The sequence below is a fragment of the Diplotaxodon limnothrissa genome, linkage group LG4 (assembly GCF_057381915.1).
Source record: "Diplotaxodon limnothrissa isolate DT_005_m linkage group LG4, D_limnothrissa_male_GT1.1, whole genome shotgun sequence".
NCBI lineage: Eukaryota > Metazoa > Chordata > Actinopteri > Cichliformes > Cichlidae > Diplotaxodon > Diplotaxodon limnothrissa.
The window spans coordinates 17,587,339-17,613,655 of NC_140599.1; the positions used below are offsets into that span (position 1 = coordinate 17,587,339).

The 26,317-nt window shown below is 42.1% G+C and overlaps 2 protein-coding genes and 1 pseudogene across 2 annotated transcripts; all 3 read right to left on the reverse strand.

Moving 5' to 3' along the window:
* Positions 1–255: 255 nt before the first annotated feature.
* On the reverse strand, positions 256–7,608 carry LOC146633565 (far upstream element-binding protein 2-like). Its single transcript, XM_085352346.1, has 18 exons — positions 7,480–7,608; positions 6,755–6,863; positions 6,610–6,669; positions 6,448–6,484; positions 6,284–6,336; positions 6,137–6,208; positions 4,435–4,492; positions 4,124–4,298; positions 3,535–3,633; positions 3,356–3,454; positions 3,131–3,233; positions 2,278–2,399; positions 1,761–2,054; positions 1,546–1,661; positions 1,350–1,438; positions 861–1,067; positions 569–774; positions 256–475 (listed from the first exon to the last, which is right to left on the reverse strand). Exons 1-18 carry the CDS (start codon positions 7,606–7,608, stop codon positions 467–469), a joined length of 2,037 nt encoding a protein of 678 aa, XP_085208472.1. The 3' UTR covers positions 256–466.
* A 2,168-nt stretch (positions 7,609–9,776) lies between these two features.
* Positions 9,777–13,371, reverse strand: LOC146633566 (GTPase IMAP family member 8-like). The gene is made up of 6 exons (XM_085351865.1): positions 13,354–13,371; positions 12,160–12,901; positions 10,997–11,710; positions 10,801–10,922; positions 10,053–10,713; positions 9,777–9,961 (listed from the first exon to the last, which is right to left on the reverse strand). The coding sequence occupies exons 1-6, from the start codon at positions 13,369–13,371 to the stop codon at positions 9,777–9,779; spliced, it is 2,442 nt and encodes an 813-aa protein (XP_085207991.1).
* A 3,360-nt stretch (positions 13,372–16,731) lies between these two features.
* Positions 16,732–24,226, reverse strand: LOC146633567 (GTPase IMAP family member 8-like; annotated as a pseudogene).
* Between the last annotated feature and the right edge of the window lie 2,091 nt (positions 24,227–26,317).

Sequence of the window (26,317 nt, forward strand, 5' to 3'; positions counted from 1 at the left end):
AAATCAAATGAGGCATGTCTCCTCCTGTGTCTCACACACACACACACACGAACACATAACATGATTATAGTCCTAAAAGCTCTGTGCAAGTCAGTTAATACAACACTGGGATATGAAGGTGAGTACTTTAAAATGGGGCTACGGGATGACTGAGATGTGCTGAAAACTCTGTTAATGAAATAACCGCTCCGGGGCTCCCGTGAGTATTTAAATCTACGCTCAGGCAGCTCTGAGTAGCTCTGTGAAATGATCGCATTTAATCAGTCTTTTCCCTCCCGTCAGCAGCGAAGCACAGGAGCATCGGGTTCAGTTCACATTATTATCAAAAAAGGATCCAGATGATGTTCACATGTGGGGAAGCGTTTCACTTCTAGTTGCAACGGATACAATATATATGAATAAAGGGATCGATCCTGGCCTAAGACTTCAGAGCCCTCTTCTTTATCCCGTCTTCTGCCACGAACTCTCACTGCATCTAAAATACAGACGTTTGGAGGTGAGATGTGAGACGTGAGGAGGTAGATTAACACACACAGAAACAAGACCTCGACGAGGCCGCTGCACCAACCTGTCCCTGCTGGGGATTGGCCGGCTGGCCGGAGGGCTGCTGTCCTGTTTGTCCATAGTACGCAGCCTGCTGCCTGTAGTACTCCGCCCAAGCTGCGCTGTAGTCCTGCTGGCCTCCCGTTGTGGATGCCGAACCTCCTCCTCCTCCTGCTGCTGCTGCTCCTGGAGCTGCAGCTGCTGTACCGGGTATAGAGCCGCCTGCCTGGGCTGAGAAACAGAAACAGACATGAAAAATTAAACAACAACAACAAAATTACATAAATTACTACCTAACATATGCAACATACTCGTACCCATCTTCTTGTAGTACTCCTCCCAGGCCTTGGTGTAGTCCGGCTGGCCCCCCGGTGTCTGTGCAGCCTGGGTCTGGTCACCTGCGGCTTGGGCACCTCCAGCCTGGTTTGCGGGGTACGGGGCTGGCGCAGCCCCCGATGGCTGCTGGTAGTACTGAGCGTAGTAGGCCGCCCAGGCTGCATTGGGGTCATTGGCTGCTGCCTTGCCTAGAAAAGACGCAGGGTGGAGGGGGTGAGGTCCTCATAGGGTGAGGGTGAGCCCCTGCTACTGGCCTGGAGACCGGGCTTGGAGACCAGGGGGAGGAAACAGAGACAGGGTTAGAGCCAGAGCTGCTACAGATAAAGACACCGCATCTCATCACATTTCCATCAGAACTCCTGTTGACCTTCTCAGATTAAAAAAAAAACAAGTATAATGAGAAATAAGTGCGAGGGCTGAGCAGTAAACACTTAAAATCAGCAGAGGTGGTGAAGCCAGCAGTGACTCACTGGGGTCATGTGGTGGTTGAGGCTGCCACTGCTGGTAGGTGTTGCTCCAGCCCTGCGAGCTGTACTGGGGAGGACCTGGAGGACCACCACTGAGGAAAGAAGAAGCGCTTTCTTATTTAAAAAACCAAAAAAACCAAAAACATCTCAGGGTCATCGTCAGTTCTCTGAAATCTGCTTTAAAGCTGCAGCCACTCACTGTGGAGGTCCAGGAGCCCCAGGCGGTCCGGGGTTGTAGGGGTTTGGGCTGTAAGGAACCATTGGCCCAGCAGGACCTGGCCCAGCTGTCCCCGGGCCCACAGGACACAGTGGACCCTGAAACACATCACATGATGCCACATGCCGAGTGTTCTTCTTGATCGGTAACTTAAGAAATAATAATTAAGAATAATGATAATCTAGAATGACAAGCACCTCGATCTTCTCCTCAATGAGCTGCTTGGCGTGGTCGATCTGCTGCGGGGACCCACGAATGATAAAAAGCTTAAAGTTGGGGTCTCCGTTGGGGGGTGGCTGTCGAGAGATTTCCACGAATGCCCCCGTCTGCTGGTTGATGGACTTGACGTTCTCTCCTCCTCTGCCAATCACAAGCCCACACTTTTGGGCGGGAATAGAGAAGGTCATTTCCCCTCCGGGGGGACCCCAACCGCCTTGTCCCCCACCTCGCCCCCTATTGCCTGAAGGCATTCCTGGAGGACCTGGGGGACCCTGTGGACAATTATACCACATTACTTCACATATGCCCAGTACGTCACAGCCTCTGGTGATTTTGCCTCATCTGACTACGTTAAAAACAAACAAACAAAAAAAAAAAAACGAAACAAAAAAACAAGGCTAAGCACTTAATTTATCCAAATATTTATGGACGTTATGATGTGAGGCCTTCATCTATTGATTTATGATGTTTTAGAGTGTGACAGCTGATCCGTACCCCCTGTCCCTCCTCTCTGACCCGGATGCTCTGCAGCAGGTCGTTGATGATCTGAGCCGCGTGCTCGCAGCGTTCAGGCGGACCGCTGATGTGTGCGATCTTATCTGGACCGGTCCCGTCATCTGGAAGGGATTTAAAAGTGCATTAAGCGTTTGGGATTAACACTAAATGAAATCAATCAGGTCAGCTTCCAGCACCGGTCAAAGTGAGAATTAACAGCTTTCTGTAAATTAGGATCTCAAAAAAAGTGCAAAGTGGTAAAAAACAAAAACAAACAAAAAAGAAAACACGCTAAAGGGTCATGCCAGGTGACGTTCTGATGTGACCATTGTTCTTGTAACACTGGATCTATGCAGGGATCCTTCTTTATCTGATTTTCTTTTCAACATACAAGTCAAATCAATAGAAGAAGAAAAGGAGCCAATTTTACCAGCTCTACACAACAGCTTACGCAAAAGGCAATCACACTGCCTGAGTAAAAGATTCACCTGATACAAAGGGGCAAAGTACAGCAGATGCACAGGCTGTCAGGCTAGACAGCGAGTTTGTGACGCTTCATTTGTAGGCAAACTTTTACCCCCTCAAAAAATATCACTGCAATGGAGAAACCTGGTAATTATGTGTTTTAGGGCTTGTACTTCCAGGGGATTTGTGCCACCTAAAGACTCTCTGATGGATGGCAGTGCCAGCTGCCAGCATCTGTTCTGGTACTAATAACATTCATATTGATTTTACTAAATTTACTAAATTAAGTGGTGGCAGCTAAATGAGACCAAAACAGAGGAAAGCAGAACGTCAGCAAATGCGAAAGACGTATAAATGAAGCCACAACGCCGTCGTCAGAGCGTCCCACCTTGTTTGAACTGTATCCTGACTCCGGCATCATTCTGAATTTTCTTGATCATCTCTCCATTGCGTCCAATGACCACACCCACCGAGTGTCGTGGTACTGGGATCTAATATGACAAAAAAAAAAAACCACACATCTATTGCTTCCTCTGTTTGTGATTTGGTTAAAAAAATGTTTTTAAAAACCCTCTGCAGTCACTTCCAGTCTTGCTCCGACACACAAACTTACATCCATGCCGCCTCCCATTCGGGAGCTGAATTCGCTTCTTTCGCTGTAGCCGCCTTGGTCTCTGTCCCTCAGAATCTCCTGCACCATCTCCTGGGCTTGCTGAAAAACCATTAAGGATCAGGAAGCTCGGCACTATGCCACATTTACTTAGACACAATAACAGGACTTTAAAGTTATACCTGGACTTTGTATGGGTCTCCAATAATGCGCAGAGGCTTGTCAACGTTGGGTCCCTGAGAGGCATCCTGGATTAGGATCATCTTGACCCCTGCACGCTCCTGCATCCAATAACACATAATGAAACATAATTATCAGCCATACGCACTTGAAAGTGTTTACCTACACTGGAGTTGCCTCCACTTAGGCTTTTACTGGCACACTAACAGGCTAATTTGGCTATTTTATATACAGTGAGCTTAATGTATAAGAATTATACTATCTATTATAAATTAGAAACATTAATGGCTTTAAAATGAATGTTGTGCTCCTCTTTAGTCCCACCCTTGCATGGTGCATGGATTGCTGCTATAAAGCATCAGGCTGACTGCTTTCAGTCTGCAGGAAAGCTCATGATCTTGCCCTGATCCAGTGTAAGACAAACCCAATTAAAAACCTCACATTCCTGTAGGATTAAATTAACTCAGACCTTTGCTGCTATTTTAATGTGAAAATACTGACTTTAAGAAAAAGGTTCAGATTTGGCCTAATCAACTCTGGTTGGGTCATGCTGACTTCTAAAAATGTTGAAGCAAAAAACATGAAACTTACCTGTAGCTGTTTGATGGTCTCTCCTCCCTTGCCGATGACTAGGCCGGCCTTGCCGGCTGGGATCATCATCTCATGAACTGCGCCGTTCTGCCCGTTGCTGGAGTCATGATAAGAAGAAAGAGGGGGAGTACCTCTTCCTCGGGAGACTATCTCATTTAGCAGCCTCTTGGCTTTCCTAACCAAGGGAGGAGCTGATTGGTTACTTCATTTAAGAAACACATCACTCTAGTGTTTAGAATTAAGCACCAGACCGTTAAAACGCTTCCACATAAAACTGCAATGAGTGTATTTGTATGACGTCTAAAACTCACTGTATGGAGTCTTGTGTCCCTGTGAGGGAGACGTTTCTCTCTGGAAGACCTCCACTGTCTGCACAAGCAGAAAATGTACATATTTAACAAACTGAGCATAAAAATAATAATAATCAGAAGAAGTTTACACACACTCATCCTGGGCATGAATGTCATGGTAATTTCAGGCTTTTAATCATTTCTTTGAACTGTTCTTTATCCAGGGTGGTTAGTGACTGTACAGCATACACCTTTAATGACTTAAAAAAATGTAGTTTCAATATTTTTTCGATTTTCTACAATCCACACAGTCTCAAAAGTATAGATAAAGTTAAATGTCTGTTAGTGAGTTGTACCTTAACCGGATGCTTTTGGTAGTCATCAAAAAACTTCTGGCAAAATTACAGCTGGATATCTGACCACGCTTCCTGACAGAATTTAGAAGAGTTCATTTAAACTTGTTGGTTTTCTAGCACAGACTCAGATTTTAATCTTAAAGCATTAAGCATACAATAGGGTTGAGATCAGGGCTTTGGGAAGACCATTCCAAAAGTGTCAGCCTGCTTTTATCTATTCCAAATGCAGTTTTGATTTGTGTTTAGGATCATGGCCCTGGTGGGACACCCAACTGTGTTGGAGTTTCACTTATCTAGCTGTTGATTTGAGGTGAAGTTGAAGAATTTGGAGATAGTCCTCCTTCCTCATTATTCCAACTTCTTTGTGCAATGTACCAGTACCACTGGCAGCTAAACAGTCTCAGAGCATGATACTACCACCACCATGCTTGACATTACAGCGTTAGATACAGTGTTCTTAGGTGCCTTTACTCCTCCAAAGTAGTAAAGGAGAGGCCTCTTGTGGGAAGCGTGACCATAAAGCTTTTCTCCAGAAGGCATTCAGCTTGTCCATGTGTGGAAATTTGAGTAAAGCCTGAAGGTGTCCACTTTGGAGCAGGGGCTTCTTTCTTGGTCGGCACCCTCTCAGACTACGTCCACACTAGCCCGGATAGATTTGAAAACGTCGTTTTAGAAAGTCTGCGTTTTTGAGTGTCCACACTGCGACGGGACAGCTCTGTTTTCAAATGTATGCGTTTTCAAAACGCCGTCTCAGTGTGGACGGGAGGCCAAAACGGAGAGAAAACGATGCATTTTCAAATGAAAACGCATTAGTGTGGACGTAGCCTCAGTTCATGATGATGTAAAGCTTGTTTCACTGTGGCAGTGACACTGGTGTTCCAGCAGTCTTTTATGGCAGGCTTGAGTCTTGGTGGTTCCTGGGTTGTTCCTAAACATCTTAACCAGTTGCTTTTAAACTGAGGGTGACCGCTGGGGTCTTCTTCAGATCTTGGCAAAGTGGTGACATATCTGAAAAACTTTACTTCAGATATTTTTTGTTTGAATCCATGATTGTGATATCTGCAGTTGTTTAGAAATGGCTCCAAGAGACTCACCCACCTTGTGTAAATCTACAATTCTCCATCTTAGATCTTCACTAAATGCCTTTCAGTGAAGAACAGCATTAAGTGAGCGTATGTAAAGGTTTGACCCTATGTGGATTAGAGAAAATCCAAAATAAACCCAAACTTGTACACTAAATTCTTGTTTTATAAAGTAATTAAAGATGCATGCTGTACAATCATTTCACCCTGAAAAAAGAAAACCCCAAATTACACTGACATTCACGCCCAGGATGAGTATCTGTAGACGACGAGTGCAACCAGTACCTGGAGCTATCTGAACCTTGCAACCCGACTCTTGCTGTATCTTATTGATCTGTTCACCGCCACGGCCAATAACTGAAGAGAGAAGGTGGGGTTTAAAAAAAAGTGTGGTATACAGTACGTGTTAAAATAAAGCTGGGCTACACTCACTGAGTCCCACCATACTGTCTGGAACACTGTACTCCTCTGTGGTGGAGGTGGGTCTGATGCCATGATTACAGGAGGGATACAAAGGTGGGGGGAAAAAAAGCAATAAATCAGACAATAGCAAAGTCAGATTAATACACAGTCACCTGAGAGGTACGAGATCTCACCTTTGCTGTGCAAGAGCAGCTAGCTGTGCACCAATAGCTGAATGAGAAAACAAGGCAGGGGAGAGGTTTAGGATTACCAACGGACTAATGTGGAGGACGCAGACACCCACTGTTGACTGTAGGTCACAAATAACAATGCATGCAACAGTAAGATGAACTCACACAGCGCTTTGGCTGACTCCAAGTCACTCTGAGCAGCCAGCTTCTTGGTCTCTGGCTCATCTGTCAGAGGAGGAAATGAAATGAATGTTCATAGGAGACTCCCTGGAACTAAAATAATCACAAAGCGAAATAAAGGTGCAGTCACCAGTATTTGTGTCCTCTAGCTGTCGTTTCTGCGCAGTGAAGGGAAAACTATCTGGAGCAGTGCTGTTGTTCACAGGAGGACCAGCGTCGCCCCCGATCTTAGCTGCGATCTGAAACACAAGCAGAAGATTTGCCAGATAGTTCACTGTAGTGCAGCAGATCTACAGTATTACTGCTTTTTAATGATTTTTACACATTTTTCTGATTTCCCCCCAAGCTCCCTCCTTGGGGTTAACCCACCCCACCCACGGAAATCCTGGGAATGCCTCTGGCGTGACTGTAGTTTATTTTATGGATCAGATCCACCATTACATTAAGATAAATAGAGTATTTTTTTTAATGAGCTATGTGATGGATACTGATGTGTTTTCTATTCTTTGGCCTTGAGGCTGCAGCACACACCTGAATTATCCTGAAACACCTTTATATCAACTACTAACATTCATAATGTAGCTCAGCGCAGAGGAAGAAGCTGGTAGTGAAGTGAAGATAATAATGTTCTCTGAAGGTTTTCAGTGTTGTCACACTGGATATTTGGTGGGACGCTGAAACTGTCCGGCCTCAGTTAAAGCTAACGCTGACATGTGATGGATGAAGCGGCAGAGGTGTGCCTGACTGTAGACACATTCACCATGAAGTGTTCGAATATCAAATTTAACCTGGTCTCAGGTGTGTCCGCCTTCATACATGCTAGCTTCTTAGCTGTCTGTCTCATCCCTGCCTCACCTGCCGGGCCCGCTGCACCGCGTCCGCAAACGCATCCTTCTTGGCGCCCCCCGCTCCGTTCCCCACAGCCGCCTGTCCGGGCAGAGGAGCCCCGGGGACGGGCGGAGGTACCGCGTTGTACTCCGACATGGTATCCAGAAAAGACCGAAGAGGAGAGAGAAGCAGAAAGCCGGGATCAGAGCTACGCAGGAGTGGGATGGGAAGTCAAGAAAGTGACGGGAAGGATATCGCCGGTTGGAGACACGACGGAGGCCGGCGAGGATCATTCGCAATTTTATTGTTGTTTTGGTGGTAGCTGATTTATTATCATAGAAAACATGATCAAAGCTCATATGCAGGATGTAAAAGAGACTTTTTATTTAAAAAAAAATAGTTGTGCTTGAGCGATTTAACAGCCTATCCAAAGCCCAATAACTTATGTTTTTTAAATAGATTTTGTATTATGAACAAAAAATATAAAAAGGAAAAGTAACCGAACTTTAATTGTGGTGGGATACAGGTGCAATATAGCAGAAATGAACTACTTTGGTCCAGCACTACAGTAAACATGGTTTAGGTATTTTCCACCTCCGTCCCAAGTTACTTACATCTTCCCAATAAGATGACTCTTGCTTAAAAATATAAAACTGCAGTCGACCTTTCAAGTCTGTTTTCTGAGTAAAGTTTGAGCCAAATCATGAAACACTTGAAATGCAATTATCGTAATAAACTCAGCAACCATTTCAGATTTTTTAAAATCAGCTGTGATTCTTATGGTGCACTTCTATGAAATGCGATCTAATATCAGCTGTACTTGTACTCCAAGTTTCTAGTATCGGAGAGACTTGGGCTATATGTGTCTTATGGACTTTGAATCAACACTGGGACAAATATTTTGTCATGTATTCAAGTAACTGTGAGTGGAGCTGTGGAACACGCAAGATTTCTTTGATGGCTTGTCGATTTCTAACATATCTCCCAGGAAGTCAATATAGGTTCTCCTCTATATTGACTTCCTGGGAGTCAATATAGAGGAGAACCTTTCCTGGAGTGTGAACACCTCCGAGCTGCTGAAAAAGGCCCAACAGAGACTGTACTTCCTGAGAATTCTCAGGAGGAATAACATCACACAGAAACTGCTGGTGTCCTTCTACAGAGCCACCATTGAGAGTGTTCTAACTTACTGCATATGTATTTGGTACACTAGCTGCACAGGGGCTCAGAGGAAAGCACTCCAAGGGATCATTAACACCGCCCAAAAGATCACTGGCTGCCCTCTCCCCACACTGGAAGTTCTACACAATGCCCACTGTTTTAAAAAGGCCCAAAACATCATAAAAGACACCTCACATCCTGGCCACTCCCTGTTCGAACTGTTGCCCTCAGGCAGACGGTACAGGGCAATCAGAGCAAGGACTAATAGACTCAAACACAGCTGTTATCCAACTGCAATAACACATCTGAATACTACAAAAAAATGTCCATCACGCCACTCTTGTGTTAATCCATGCACGGTCTGAAGCATGTGTGTGGGAATGTATGTGAATGTTTTACTGTTACATCTTATTAGTATTTTAAGTATTCTATCTATTTTATTTATTGAATTTTATTGTTTTATTTATATTTTGATATTGCTAGGGATGATGCAATGATCGGGGACCATTCTTAATTTCGTTGTTCTCGTGACAATGACAATAAAGTTTCTGATTCTGATTCTGATCAATGACACCGTAAATTTGTAGTTTTTAAAAAAAAAATAATGCATTGTATTAGTTGCATCTTTAAAATATGTTTATCAAAATGTGTAATTCTAATGATTATTTAAACATAATTTTATGCAGTAAAATATATGGAAATTAAATTAGGGCATTAACAGATGGAACTAAGTTTTTTACACTGCAGCATTTTGCTGTAAATTCTTTTCTTAGAGTGAAAGTACTGGGTTGCAAAATTATTACAGTCTACATTTCAAAGTTGTTGTTTTTTATCACAAGCAAAATACAGAAAACAGTCAAACATAAAATCTTTATTGAATTCTTAACGTTGAACCATTTAATGTAGAACCAGGGGCAAATATAAGGTTTGGGCTAGGGTGGCATCAGCCGTTTTGACAACGAGAATCTGCTAACTATATTAAAACCAACTGAAGGTTGCATAGCTTATTACATAAAAAAATAACCTATTTTTAAAAAATCAGGATCTTAGTACCTCTGTTTCAATCCAGTTTTTTTAGTTTGCTTAGCAAGTTCCTGCATTTGAGTTTTTATAGAGTTTTTCTTCTAATGAATAACTATCTTGTCCGTTGTGGGAATTGCTGGTTAATCATTTTCATCAGGCAGAGGACTTTCATCCACATGACCGGCTGAGGCGCTCATGCTGCCAATCCCCGAGGTGACATCAGAGTTTCCAGCTCTGGTCTTCAGCCATTCAGACACTTTGGCACGTGCTCTTTGATTAAAAAGTTCTGACATGTTCCCAAACTCGGAGGGAACGTCTCCGCTCACTGAAACAGAAATTGAATGCTATTTGATATCATACCCACAAGTAAAAATATAAAACAAATTCAGAGTTTTCTCTAATTAATATCAACTCACTGCTTGGAATGAAAACTCCATCCAAGCTGGCTCCTCGCTTCACAAATGGTTGTTTTGGTTCTTCTGGTTCATTTACAACAGCTCTCAACATTCGGTCTATCAGCTCTTGCTCCCTCCTGTTCCACTCTTCTTCTGTCAGCACAGGCTGTTTTTTCCCTTGTTTGCTTTCAGCAGTGAAGCATTGTTCCTTGTTCCGTGTAATCAAATCAATTATTTTTTGGAAGAGCAGTTTGACAGGAAAATGATAACCCAAACCATGGCAGTTGAGGACATGGTATCTGTACCCACACTTTTCCACCAGCCACTGGAGGCTTTTCCCCTCTCCTGCAATGTGCTCCTCAATGAGTCTGTCATTCAGCCAGTCTCCCCAGGTGAACAACACCATGCAATGTCTCCACACTCTCTCTCCAAAGGGCATCAACAGCTCAACCAGTGCTTTGTGGTCTTCCTCTGTGAATGCTTTGGAAATGGGAACAACCAAGAGAAAAACATGAGGGCCTGGAGCGCACATGGAGACGCTGCGGAGAACTTCTTCTTTTAGCCAGACAGGAGCCGTCGTGTCTGCAGGCCAGCCTGGAGTCTCAACGACTGCAACATTTATTCCACCTAAATTTCCTTCATGCTTTACACACTTTTCTGTTCTTCTCTGGTCCTCGAATTCCTGCATAGAAACAAAGATCCGAACATTATTTAATGATCATGACACCTGATAAATTACACGTGAACCTCGGGCATTATATTTGGTTACCTTCTTCACCCAAACTCTCTCAAATGTCTCTTCAAAAAGGATGTTGTTTCCTGCCATACTCTTCCCAGATTCCTCTCTGCCAAGCAGTACAATCCTCAGGTCAGTGATTGTCAGCCTCTCTCCTGTAAAAAAGTAAAGTTTAAACTGAAAGAGTGACTAAAATAATGCCATAATTATTTGATGATTTCTTGATTACCTTCAAATAACTTTCCCAGTATTCTTGATTGTCTTTCAGTGGTCTTTCTGATCCTTCTAGCTAATTTTCCTTCTGCCTCTTTTCTGGCCTCCAGCTGTGCTTCACGATCCGGATCAACTTCATAATGTGAGTTTTCATTTCCTGCCCACATCTCTTCAATCTTCTCCAGGAGATCTTGTACCTGCATCTCATCATTATCCTTCATGTTGTCCAGGACGTGGTACCTGTTCCCACACTGCTTCATCAGCCACTGCAGACCTTCCTCACTCTCTATACGTTCTTCCACAGTCTTCACTCCCAGCCAATCACCTTTAGTGAACAGAACAATGGTGTGCTTCCAGACATCATCCCTAAACAGACTCATGTGCTCCTGGACTGCTCTGTGGTAGGATGTATTAAATGCAGCTGCCAGGCCGACCACGAGGAGCACTGCGTGGGGTCCTGGAGTGCACATGTACACACTGTTCTCTATTTCATGTTTATCTGTCTCAGAGGTGTCCTGAAGGGTGTGGTTGTAGAACCAGCCAGGAGAATCCACCACTGCGAGTGTCCTTTCTCCCAGAATGCCGTGATTAATTTCACTGGACATCGTTGTTCTTCTGTGATGAACAGCAAAAGCCTTTTTCCTCAGAATGGTGTTTCCAGCCGAGCTCTTAGCTGACCACTGAGCACCAACCATCACTAGTCTTAAATGTGCTGGTGGGGTTTTACCACCTGCAGAATTGGAAGGTAAACTAATCAGGAATGTAGTTTCATGCATCAAATTACATTTGATGGTTAGATAATGATGTGGGCCACATAGTTTATCAAGAGAGCTCCTCTTACTGCGAAAGCCATATTTGGCTGTGAGACATGACATCTACAAGGCAAATGGTTGTAGTTCATCTACAGTTTATAGTTACAGCACAATTTTATATTCGTCATGTGATCACTGCGTTTAGCACATTAAAATATCTTTGTAAGATCTTGACTTAGTATAAGTACAAATATTTTCTTTGACATTTTACTTTGGAGCTTTATTAGCATTATTTATGTTTAAGAAATTGTTTTACAAAACTCTGTGATTCTGTGTTTGATCACAAACATCTGGATTCACCCATTTATTTCAAATTTATCCTCTTTTTTCTATCATGGTGGGTATTTTGTAAAATGTGAGGCCGTACCTTCAATTAGTGCTCTGAGTTTCCTTCTGTGTGTCTGCACCTCATCAAACCTCTTTGATGCTCTGTCACTTATTGCTTTCATTTCCTCCCTCAGAGCGTTTCCATGAGCACGATCAATGGGATAGTGACGGCCTCCATTCGTAGCGACCATTGCCTCGATTTTCTCAAAAAGCTTTTCAACTTGACTGCTGTCCTCCCTGTTACTCACACAGAGGACATGTTTTCTGTTTCCACATTGCTCAAGAATCCACTGCATTTCTGACCACTCACTGATTGTAGTTTCTACATTTTTTTCATCCCATGCATCTTCAGCAGTGAACAGTACGATGGTGTGATTCAGCACATCCTTGTGGAAAAGTTTCAGGTGCTCTTTTAAAGATGATATGAAGATCTGGGGCAAAAAAAAGCTATGATGAAATACCAGAAGAAAGGCGTGAGGTCCTGGGGGACACAGATGGACGCTGTTCTGGATTTCTATCTGATCCAGCTTTGGGGTGTTTTCTAGTGGATAGTGCCACCACCAGCCTGGAGTATCCACCACAGTGACCTGTCTGCCATGCACCTCCTGCTGCCCCGCCACACTCTGGGCAGTTCTTCTGCTGGTGTCAAAAACATTTTGACCCAGTATGATGTTACCGCTCAGACTCTTATTACTGGGCTCTCCTGTTAATTCTCTGCCACCTATCAGCACGATCCTCAACTCTGGAGAGTCGTGACTGTGCCCTGCAACACAGATGCAGCACTGTTTATACGAGTGGTATATAACTTTAAAAGTTTAGTTATTGTTAGCAATCACGAAATTATTCGTTAGTTAGAAAAAGAAAGATCATTATATTCTGCATGTATTTTGTCAAGACATGGATGTGCCCTTAAACACAAACAGGAAGTATCACATAAACAGTCATCAGATCATGTTTCCATCAGACAGCTCAGTGTGATATGGATCGGTACAACATTTCATCCTGTCTATTTAAATTTGCCCTTAAATTCAAAGCCAAACTATAATAACAGGTTTAGGCACAAGTACTACAGCTACATCTCTCTATGCAGCTTTGCTGACATAGATTTGTTGTGTGTGATCACACTGAGAGATGAGTGTGATCACACTCTAAACAGTCGTACTTTATCAACAAATAATCAACAAGTAGCAAAAGTCAAACCTATATTCTGTTACAATGACATAAGATGACTCACCGAGGCTAGAAACAGCATGTTTATCAGCCATTGTTTTAAACAAAGCTATTTCTGATTCAAACGATGACTAAAGTGACAACTATACAAGTAGGAACTCTTCACAAAATAAGGTGTGGCATGTACTTTGAACTGTTGTCTCTTTTTTTACTCCCTGGCTGCAGTTAGGTGCATCATTTGTTTAACTGTTTAGGGATTGCAGACACTGACTGATAAGTAGTTTCATTGCTGGGTAACGCTCATTCCCTTGTTATTTCATGACAAAAATAGGGCGATCGTGGCTCAAGAGATGGCAGTTCATCTTGTAATCGGAAGGTTGCCGGTTCGAGCCCCGGCTTTGACAGTCTCTGTCGTTGTGTCCTTGGGCAAGACACTTCACCCGTTGCCTACTGGTGGTGGTCAGAGGGCCCGGTGGCGCCAGTGTCCGGCAGCCTCACCTCTGTCAGTGCGCCCCAGGGCAGCTGTGGCTACAATGTAGCTTGCCATCACCAGTGTGTGAATGTGTGGATGACTGAGTGTATTGTAAAGCGCTATGCAAATACAGGCCATTTACCATTGCAAATTGAAATTAAGCAAATGAACAATCTGAAGATGATTCCTGTGACATAAATGACAGACCCGACCACATAGCTCGTACGTTTTACACTTTTCTTTATTTCGGTTGTCGTGTCCAAAGCTCACAGCCGCAGCTTTTCAGCTGCATCCTACACACCACAACAACCCCAACCTCGGGTCCCGGCACGTTTAATACAGGGGAGGCATGATGAGCTGATGGAGCTCCGGTGTGTCAACCTCCCCTGTGGCTGCGCCATGAAGCATGCTCGTCACAATGTTCATGCAGGTCAAGAAAGCTATCATTAGGCTGAAAAATAGAAATAAAAATATCAGAGAGGCAGCTGAGGCTGCACTGGCCTGGGAATGCACTGCCCAGCTCACTGATGCCAAAAGGCCCGAAAGACGACAGACGATGACTTAAAGTGCAATCACAAGGGTCTCAAGGTTTACAATCAAGAGATGCCTTCATGAAATTACAGGTTTACAAAGCTGGGTATATTTAAGAACAGGGAGGACAGATTAGACTTCACAGGAAAACATCTAAAAGAGATGCACAGTTCTGGAAAAATTATTTGAACAGATTAAACCAAGATGAATTTGTACTAGAATGAGGACACTTCAATGCTGATTGGATAATGATCCAACGCCTACTGCAAAACAAATCCAAGAGTTTTTCTGAGAAACTGAACATTCCTAATTGGTCAAGTCAGTCACCTGATCTCAACACAACAGGGCACATTTTTCAGCTGCTGAAAACAAAACTGAAAACAGAGAGAGACCCACAAACAAGCGGTTAGGGTGGCTGCAGGAAAAGTCTGGCAGAGCACCTCAAGGGAGGAAAAACTGCATTTAGTGATGTCACTGAATGCAAAGGATTTTAATTCAAATTTTTTTTTTCAAAAACCCTCGATTTAAATTATATTAGCTTGTCCAAATACTTTGAGCCTCTGAACACCAGACTATCTTTAATAATGTTTGTAATTCCTAAACAGTATATGTTAAACCCCCTGTGGTTTTATACAAAGACATTGTACCACTCAACGAAGAAAACATCTTTGGTTTCTAAAAAGTTTTGGAAAGTGAGTATTTACCTGTCAGCAGAGGTGACAAGTAATGAAGTACAAATACATCATTACTTCTTTAAGTTGCTTGAAGATGTTTCACCTCTCATCCGAGTTGCTTGAAACGTCTTCAAGCAACTTAAAGAAGTCCAGACGCTTTTCTTTGCAAGCTCCTTTGACTACGATGACCTGGATGACTGAGAACCTTCACAGACAAAAACATCATTACTGTAATTAAATACAATATTCTGGTATCTGTAGTACTTATTTTTCTGAAACCTTTTACTTTTACTCAATTTTTACAAAAATATCTGACCTTTCTACTCTTTACACTTTCAAAACAGGCTTGTTACTTAACACATTTGGGGGAAGTATTATTTCAATCCACTGTGGGTCTTCAAACCAATAAATATGGGACTAACAAAATGGAACAAAGATATATAAAGACCATTCTACTGGTGTATCCATCACCAGTGCTTATTGCATACAAAGGAATGAAGGAGGCAAAAAGGTAGTTTATGCAGTGTGTTTGCAGTACTTCAGCATTAAGCTAGCCCTACAGAAGAGGAGCAAGTATAAAGGGAGTAAGAAAGTTTTTTGTTTGTTCTTTTTTTAATGGCAGATAATTTCAAATGCAGTGTTTATGTAAGCTCAACAAATATCAGCAAACACACAAATTGTTTCTGTGTCACACAGGTACAGGTACAGGTGTTTTATTTCACAGGGAAGAAAGAAATGAGAGCTGTTCACTCAGAGATGGGGAAACATGAGAAAGGCAGAACAGAAGAAGAAGAGAGGTTATTTTTTAAAGGTAAGGACTACTCGGGGACATTTGATAAACAGGAAATTTGAAGCTTACATGTAATGTGTTTATTTTTTAAATAAGATATTGGTTGTGTATGATGTGAAGTTCAGCTTTTTATATATTGTGATATACCCAGCAAAACAAAACAAAGTGTGTACTTAGTTTTTGTTATTCAGATGTTCCATGACAATACTCAACAGTTTAGTGCAGGATAAACATGTTAGATTGTCACTGTGATGAATCTACAATAATGCACTGTGTTGGTGCACAGTTGCTTTGATGTTCATGTCACAGTTAGGTTACATAAAATGTAGCAGAGATTATTTTAATTTAATTAATTTAAATCCACAAAAAGCAGTAAACCTCAGAGCAACAACAGAACATTGAAGTGACAGAAATGTTCGTGAGCTGTGATTCTTTACCCACTACAACGATTATTTTGACTTGCTTTACTTTGAGAAAATTTCGTAACCTGTACCCACAAAACATTGGACATCAGATACATGGCCATCGGTCCATGACCAATTCTGGGCATCGATATGACGTTCAACACTTGACCTTCATGTCTGTGACAGGTGCAGGGAATTTACATGATTAATAAATGTAATATTTCTTTATTTACAAAAATTAACATTGTTTTTAAATGGGTCAATTCCCCATTTTATTGTGAAAAATGACAAGAGTAAGAGAACAAAAATGTAAATATAGAAGTTAGCAGGACTTTATTTTTTCATAAAAATACAGTGTGCCAACCCAAGTGGCTGGGCATGCACTATTAAATCCAAAAAACAATATTTAATATTTATCTTAATTGCCCCTTGGGGATAAATAAAGTCTCTCTGATTCTGATATTGGAAAAAAAGATCAGATTATCATGTGTTACTGTTTTTAACAAGAATGTGTGAATTCAAATTATTATGATTATTTTCAAATTATTTAATGTTTCACAGAACTTGATGGTTAATCGTTTTCATCAGGCAGAGGACTTTCATCCACATGACTGGCTGAGGCGCTCATGCTGCCAATCCCCGAGGTGACATCAGAGTTTCCAGCTCTGGTCTTCAGCCATTCAGACACTTTGGCACGTGCTCTTTGATTAAAAAGTTCTGACATGTTCCCGAACTCGGAGGGAACGTCTCCGCTCACTGAAACAGAAATTGAATGCTATTTGATATCATACCCACAAGTAAAAATATAAAACAAATTCAGAGTTTTCTCTAATTAATATCAACTCACTGCTTGGAATGAAAACTCCATCCAAGCTGGCTCCTCGCTTCACAAATGGTTGTTTTGGTTCTTCTGGTTCATTTACAACAGCTCTCAACATTCGGTCTATCAGCTCTTGCTCCCTCCTGTTCCACTCTTCTTCTGTCAGCACAGGCTGTTTTTTCCCTTGTTTGCTTTCAGCAGTGAAGCATTGTTCCTTGTTCCGTGTAATCAAATCAATTATTTTTTGGAAGAGCAGTTTGACAGGAAAATGATAACCCAAACCATGGCAGTTGAGGACATGATATCTGTACCCACACTTTTCCACCAGCCACTGGAGGCTTTTTCCCTCTCCTGCAATGTGCTCCTCAATGAGTCTGTCATTCAGCCAGTCTCCCCAGGTGAACAACACCATGCAATGTCTCCACACTCTCTCTCCAAAGGGCATCAACAGCTCAACCAGTGCTTTGTGGTCTTCCTCTGTGAATGCTTTGGAAATGGGAACAACCAAGAGAAAAACATGAGGGCCTGGAGCGCACATGGAGACGCTGCGGAGAACTTCTTCTTTTAGCCAGACAGGAGCCGTCGTGTCTGCAGGCCAGCCTGGAGTCTCAACGACTGCAACATTTATTCCACCTAAATTTCCTTCATGCTTTACACACTTTTCTGTTCTTCTCCGGTCCTCGAATTCCTGCACAATTTTTTTTTAATTTAACAATTGTTACAGATCTGATAAATTAAATTAAATCTTATCCTTTCTATATCACATTTCAATTCAGGCAGCATATTGGGTTACCTTTTTCAACAAACTTCTCTCAAATATTGTTTTGAAAAAGATTTTGTTTCCTGCCATACTCTTCCCAGATTCCTCTCTGCCAAGCAGTACAATCCTCAGGTCAGTGATTTTCAGCCTCTCTCCTGTAAAACAGTAAAGTTTAAACTGAAAGAGTGACTAAAATAATGCCATAATTATTTGATGATTTTTTGATTACCTTCAAATAACTTTCCCAGTATTCTTGATTGTCTTTCAGTGGTCTTTCTGATCCTTCTAGCTAATTTTCCTTCTGCCTCTTTTCTGGCCTCCAGCTGTGCTTCACGATCCGGATCAACTTCATAATGTGAGTTTTCATTTCCTGCCCACATCTCTTCAATCTTCTCCAGGAGATCTTGTACCTGCATCTCATCATTATCCTTCATGTTGTCCAGGACGTGGTACCTGTTCCCACACTGCTTCATCAGCCACTGCAGACCTTCCTCACTCTCTATACGTTCTTCCAGTCTTCACTCCCAGCCAATCACCTTTAGTGAACAGAACAATGGTGTGCTTCCAGACATCATCCCTAAACAGACTCATGTGCTCCTGGACTGCTCTGTGGTAGGATGTATTAAATGCAGCTGCCAGGCCGACCACGAGGAGCACTGCGTGGGGTCCTGGAGTGCACATGTACACACTGTTCTCTATTTCATGTTTATCTGTCTCAGAGGTGTCCTGAAGGGTGTGGTTGTAGAACCAGCCAGGAGAATCCACCACTGCGAGTGTCCTTTCTCCCAGAATGCCGTGATTAATTTCACTGGACATCGTTGTTCTTCTGTGATGAACAGCAAAAGCCTTTTTCCTCAGAATGGTGTTTCCAGCCGAGCTCTTAGCTGACCACTGAGCACCAACCATCACTAGTCTTAAATGTGCTGGTGGGGTTTTACCACCTGCAGAAGCAAAACTAATCAAGAATCAGGCATATAGTTTTAATGCATTCAAATCATGATATATATATATATATATATATATATATATATATATATATATATATATATATATACACACACATACATCACCAAAACCAACCAGCTGATCTACACCATGGCAGCAGTGATATCACTAGGATATTTTGGATAAAACCTGGGGCCCGTTCTTCGTACGTCGCTTACTACATCCAAGATCAAATGACACATCCAAGACCAAATCATCGCGCTAACCGTGAGCTCACTAATCCGGTTCTCCGAACACACCTGCTGTTGACGATTAGTACAGCTGGATGAAGTAATGTGAGATCACTGGGTGTCGTAAAAGGGGCTACGCATCGATAGTAGAAACATTGATTGGCAACCCTCTGATTGGTCGGTGAAAATGTCGAAGGAGCGCGCTCGGTATTTTTCGGCAGCAGAGCAAGAACTCTTGAGTGAGGGATTTCAGGAGTTTCAGAGTTTAATCAGTTGTAGCCACAGCTGCCCTGGGGCAGACTGACAGAAGCCAGGCTGCCATATCGCGCCATCGGCCCCTCTGGCCAACACCAGTAGGCGGTAGGGTAGATTTATTATATTACACTATATTATCCAATATTATATTACATTATATTATATTATGTTATATTATATCCCCTTTCACATTAGAGCCACAACAGGACCCACTAGAACATGGGAACAAGTAAAAGTGAAATATAAGAATATTCTACACAATGGTAATATTTATCTCTTATATTGCTTTTAGTCTCTTGGAAAGAGACCCTGAAATAATCTGTTTGTTTGTTCATAACAGCAACTAAGAAAAGGGCAGAGCAACAACAGGTGGTGGTCCTGCACCCCCTCGTCAACAAGTTGGTTAAGTAAATAATACCCTCACGGGAAGATCGATATCTCTCTATGAGCACACTGTCGCGCTGAGCTAAAGGATCCTGTCTATCCCGCAATATACGCTGGATTCTGAAAACTCTCCTTATCAATCTTGCACCTTCCGCAATGGGTTGCTCGCGTAAACGGACAGGACATGGCTGCGACAGACTTCCCAAATCCACCTTCGCTTTTATAGCCGTGGTCTCCCATCTTGATTACACAAAGTAATTTGCAATTACTACTCCCGAGCAGGTTTACGCTTACGGCTCTGTTGCTATGGCAGCAAGTCCCGGATGAGCTTCGGGGAACCGAACGATCCAAGATCACGCGAAATCGTCAACAATCAAATCCAGCTAACCTACTTAGCGAGGTATGAAGAACGGGCCCCTGACCAGCAACAAAGAAGCAGTGGGACTAGGCGCCAAGATCAAGGCAGCAGGAAGGGAAGGCCAACTATCAGAGCTGCAGAAAGGAGTTATGAAGAAAGGGATGTCTAAGAAGTACCTGACTTCATGCCTAAGGCCTTGGAAACTGCCAAGCAATGACTCATAGTCTTGGCCAGTGACTTGAAGAGGTATACCAGAGGGATATAAACCAGTTGTACTCCACTGAACCATCCAAGTTGTACTCTCAGTAGCAGGGGAACAATATTGGAACAGCAGCTCCACCGAGGCTGGAGAGCAATACTAGAAGAAAATCTTGGAGAAGGACACAACACATAACAGCTATTAAGATTTATATAATACCCCGGGAAATTAAGGATAAGGATAAGAAAAGTGACTACCGCTGCTCTCCTGTGCCTAGCGGAACCTCGAGTGGAGCAGCGAGGAAGCGACTGATGACGTGGTCGGCCAGGCTCCCACTGGTGGAATCGGCAGATTCTTCACAGCCAGGAAGTGTGGCGGAGCCTGATCAGGAACTTTGGGACTTAGCTCAGGGACTGAGCATCATCATATTTTTGGTATGCTGAGGTTTGTTTTTATTTTTTCTCTCCCCTAATCAGGGTATTTTTAGTGTTGTAAATAAAGTGTATTTATCTTTTGACTATTTTAACCGGGTAATACGTTTTCTGTTTCTGTGATCACCCCCTGCTGCTCTTCCAATTATTGAAGGGGTTCCCTTCTACACTTGTGACATAAGCACTAGAAATCTCAAACCAAGGAGAACAGGAGAGCTAGAAGTACAAAAAATGCAACCCAAAACACAACTGCCATAAAATGTGATAATATCAAAATAAAAGTACAAAAACTCAAAACACTGGGGCACCGACCGAGGACCATGACACATTGCCGTATACATGGATCTTGGAATGCCTACAATTGTCCAAGATTAAAAGGACCCTCAGAGCCTTCATCAGAAATTCAATGGGGATGTGGGGAACAACACTAGAGGCCAACTTCAAGCCAACTGCACAAGTTTCCACAAGGAGATGCTCTGTCCCCATTCGTCGTAGTCCTGAATCCTCTCAGTTAAATAGCTGACAAGACTTGCTACACATACCGAATGGAGCAATTATTAGCCACCTCCTCTACGTGGATGACATCAAGCTGTATGCCAAGAGTGAACGAGACATAGATATACTGATCCATACCACTAGGATCTACAGCAATGACATCGGAATGTCATTCGGACTGGAGAAGTCTAGTCAGATGGTAACAAAGAGAAGAAAAATAGTCCGAAAAATAGTCAGAGCAGCATTACAGACCTTAAGGATAGCTACAAGTGCCCGGGAATTCCAACGATAAATAGGAATCATGAAAGCTGCAACCACCAAATACCTAGTGAGAGTAAGGCAAGTCCTGAGGAGTCAGCTGAATGGAAAGAATACGATCTGGGCAATAGCTACCAACAAGATCTGGTACCTACGCTGTCCCAGTGATTAGATATCCAATTGGGATAATAAGCTGGCCAAATAAAAAGATAAAAACTATTGACAACAAGACTTGGAAGCTCCTTACTATGCATGGAGGATTTCACCCAAAATCCAGCACTGTGTGCTAAGCAGAAGGAAGGAGGCCAAGAACTAGTGAGAGCAACAAAGTCAGATGTTTTCTCCAAGTTCAAAAGACCCAAGTAGACATGAGCAAACTGAAAGAAACTCCGTCCCGGGTCTGGTCCGTGGATCGGGTTTCCCCGAGGCGTGGGCGTCTATAAGCAGAGTTTTGTCTTTACCCTATAAGATTCAAAATTATTCTCAAGTAGCACTCAGATATGCCGTCAGCGGGTTAGTTACGACGTCGGGAGCAGTTAGGAGAACAAAATGATACAGAGACTGTTCAGGTTGCTTTCCCAAAATCAACTCAAAGTTTTATTCTTTTGTGCAGCGGTATTTATAGGCAGAAAGTTCGTGTGTCAACAAGTTTCAAGTTAAAACCATATAAGGAAGGTCCCCCAGCTCTGAAAGAGGCCTTCTACAATCGTATCTCAACATACCTTTGACAGGTCCGTTAAACACTAGACAGTTAGAATCCTTTGTTCTACAAGATGCACCCTCAAGGCCTATAAATCTTATACAGAGGTCTCCTACATCCGTGAGTTCTGACACAACCCAGATGGTCTTCACATAAACATCTTCTGCAAGGGAGTGATAAGTAAAAGAGTGATTTGTTGGTGTTTTCCCTCCAACCTTAGTATCTACTTTCACACCATAAAATCTTGAGTTGACAAAGCAAGAGAAAATGACGGTTAACATAAAGAGCCTTGTTGAGTCACAGAATCTTCTGTCTAATATCATCAAAAAAAGTACCCAGTACATGCTCCCATAATACTAAAATATCTAACACAAACTGCCATGGAAGTTTCAATGGAACTGAAACTGGAACCTATGGATCGGACCTTATCTCTATAGGGATTCTGTTTTTAAGTTACAAAGTAGCGACAGACCATGAGTCCCTACATTCAGAAGGCAAATATCTCTAATGAATATCTAAATGTAACTGTAACTAGTAACTGGTATCCATTGCCTTGTCTCATGTGGTGGTACATGAAATATCTTGTATGTGTGTGTGAATAAAGTGAGAAATATGTCTCATTTTCTTCTGTAATTTACTTTAGAGATTTATTAGTCTTTAATTCAACTTTATTAAGGGGCGATCGTGGCTCAAGAGTTGGGAGTTCGCCTTGTAATCGGAAGGTTGCCGGTTCGAGCCCCAGCTTGGACAGTCTCGGTCGTTGTGTCCTTGGGCAAGACACTTCACCTGTTGCCTACTGGTGGTGGTCAGAGGGCCTGGTGGCGCCAGTGTCCGGCAGCCTCGCCTCTGTCAGTGCGCCCCAGGGTGGCTGTGGCTACAATGTAGCTTACCATCACCAGTGTGTGAATGGGTGGATGACTGGATATGTAAAGCGCTTTGGGGTCCTTAGGGACTAGAAAAGCGCTATATAAATACAGGCCATTTACCATTTATTGTGATTTTTTTTTCAGGACCTCTTTGACTCACCTTCAATTAGTGCTCTGAGTTTCCTTCTGTGTGTCTGCACCTCATCAAACCTCTTTGATGCTCTGTCACTTATTGCTTTCATTTCCTCCCTCATAGCGTTTCCATGAGCACGATCAATGGGATAGTGACGGCCTCCATTTGCAGCAACCATTACGTCGATTTTCTCAAAAAGCTTTTCAACTTGACTGCTGTCCTCCCTGTTACTCATACAGAGGACATGTTTTCTGTTTCCACATTGCTCAAGAATCCACTGCATTTCTGACCACTCACTGATTTTGAAGTTGATATTTTTTTCATCCCATGGATCTTCAGCAGTGAACAGTACGATGGTGTGATTCAACACATCCTTGTGGAAAAGTTTCAGGTGCTCGTTTAAAGATGATATGAAGATCTGGGGCAAAAAAAAGCTATGATGAAAGACCAGAAGAAATGCGTGAGGTCCTGGGGGACACAGATGGATGCTGTTCTGGATTTCTATCTGATCCAGCTTTGGGGTGTTTTCTAGTGGATAGTGCCACCACCAGCCTGGAGTATCCACCACAGTGACCCGTCTGCCATGAACCTCCTGCTGCCCCGCCACACTCTGGGCAGTTCTTCTGCTGGTGTCAAAAACATTTTGACCCAGTATGATGTTACCGCTCAGACTCTTATTACTGGGCTCTCCTGTTAATTCTCTGCCACCTATCAGCACGATCCTCAACTCTGGAGAGTCGTGACTGTGCCCTGCAACACAGATGCAGCACTGTTTACAAACTGTAAAACTAGAAAAGTGTCTTCATACAGAATTTATGGACACGTTTGTGTAACTGCAAGTACTAGTAAATAAAACTGTGAAAACAATGTGAGTAGATAGCAGTGGTATGTTTGCTTAGCTTGTTGTCCATCAGTTTAAAAGCCAAGATGACAGAGGTGTGAAATAAAATGATGTTTTATACACACAGAATAATCTGTAAATGATATCTCTGTTAAGCACTGAGTACTCTACTGAACACTGTGGAATCTAAGCACAATCAGACATGCGACACTGAAAGTCACTTCCCTGTATGCAAAGACACGGCCAGTAACAACTGAGTCTGATTAAAAATGTGCTTCCTTGTTATGTTAACAAATAAATCAAAACAGTCTTATATTCCATTTCTATATACAGGTTTCATGAACAGAATAATATTTACCAGAGCTGGGAACAGCACGCTCATCAGCCATTGTTTAACTAAAGTGAAACAAAGAACAGGAAAGGCAGAACTCAAAGAACCAGTTTTGATCATCTACAAGCTGTTTTCTTAAAGGAGAAATACCAAATATTTACTTTAGAAATGTGGTGATATTCTTTTTAAAATCACTTCAGGCAAACAGTGCTGCGAAGAAGTATTTGTCCCTTCCTGATTTCTTGGTTTTTGTTTTTGTTTTTTTCCATATTTGTTAAATGTTTCAGATGGTAAAATAAATGTTGATATTAGACTAAAGTAACCTGATTAAATACAACAGTGATTATTTAATTTATTAAGGTAAGAAAGTTGTCCAATCCTACCTGGTCCTGTGCGACAAAGTGAGAGCTTAGTTCAGTTTCACTAACCACACCCAGGCCTTATTACTGCCAGACTTGCTGAATCATGAAATCACCAAAAGGAAGAGAAACTGTCTGATAAAGTGAAGTAGGCTAAAAGCTCTCAAACAGCACCACATAATAACACAGTCTAAGGAAACAGCTGAGAAATAAAGCCATTGACATCTCTCAGTCTGGAAAGACAAATGGAGAAGATTTGGAGCATAAAAGATGTCATAAGAGAACCAGAACAACATTTAAAGAACCGCAGGCCTCACTCACCTCAGTCAATATCAAAGTTCATGATTCAACAATAAGAAAAAGACTGTGAAAAATGGCGTCCATGGGAGAGCAAAAAGAACACAAAGGTTCGTATCATTCCCCAAGAAATATATTAAATAAAATAATATTAAATTGAAATTATATATATTATATATAAACTAATAGTCTATGAACTGATGAGGAAAAAAGGTTCATTTTTTAGAAGTCAAACGTGGTGGTGGTAGTATGATGGCCTGGCGCTTCTTTGCTGCACAAGGTCTGCTTGCAGTTTTTAGCAGAGACTTTTACATATCCTTTATTTATCCGGGTAAAAAGTGTCATTGACATAAAAAATGTCTTTTTTTAAAGAAAGATCTGGCCAGGAGGGAAGCAGAAATTGTAAAAATAAATAAATAACAATAAACAGTTTTATAAACATACTTTAAGTGACTAAGAAGGAAAAGATTGAATATAATATAATATAATATAATATAATATAATATAATATAATATAATATAATATGCAGAATCATAAACATATCTTTATTTCATATATAGGCCTTTCAAAAATCCTTTTTTTTAAAAAAATTGTATTTATACAGCACCAAATCACAAGAGCAGTCGCCTCAAAGCGCTTTTTATTTTAAGGCAGACCTTACAATAATACATACAGAGAAACCCCAAAAATCATATGACCCCTACTGGCAAGAACTGGCGACAGTGGTGGAAAAAAAACCTCCCTTTTAACAGGAAGAAACCTCCGTCAGATCCAGGCTCAGGGAGGGGCGTCTGTCTGCTGCGACCAGTTGGGGTGAGAGAAGGAAGACAGGACAAAAAACATGCTGTAGAAGAGATCCAGATATATATTTATACTTCCCCAGTCTATGTACACTAACAGGCCAGTTGCCATTTCTTTAATGTGAAGGATGTGGACGTCCTGGAGAGGGAGGAACAGAGGGACGGAGAGTAACACAGGTCATTTACATGAAAGGGAAAAGATACCTAGGCCCCTTAAGTGTACCTCTATCTCCAACTTACAATGCTGTGATTGCGTCCACTCCCCAACTCTCTGAATGGTACTCATGGTCAATCAATGGTACAATCATGAAACTGCCCATTGTTAGACATTGTTAGTTTCACCTATTATGCAAATGTACTGTTTAAAAGGTTGGGGAAACCTGCAGTCAGCTGAGAGTGAAGAAGTCACTTGGATGAGTATTGAAATGGTTCTTCCACTGAAAAAGTCCAGGAAAACAGGATCAACTTCTAGGTTTGTAATTTTTGTTTATTCTCTTTAGTGACAGGGTTTTAAATCTGTGCTAATATTAGTGTTTTCTTGGAAAAACTTACTGACAGTGGAACAGTAGGCTGTGAAAGTCTGGGTGAATATAGTTATATAAATAAAGGTAGGAAACTTTGAAGTTAATTTGCCTTCTTTTGGTTGTATGGGTAACAGGTTAGAGTGACGCTCAGTCGGGTCTCAAAAGACTGG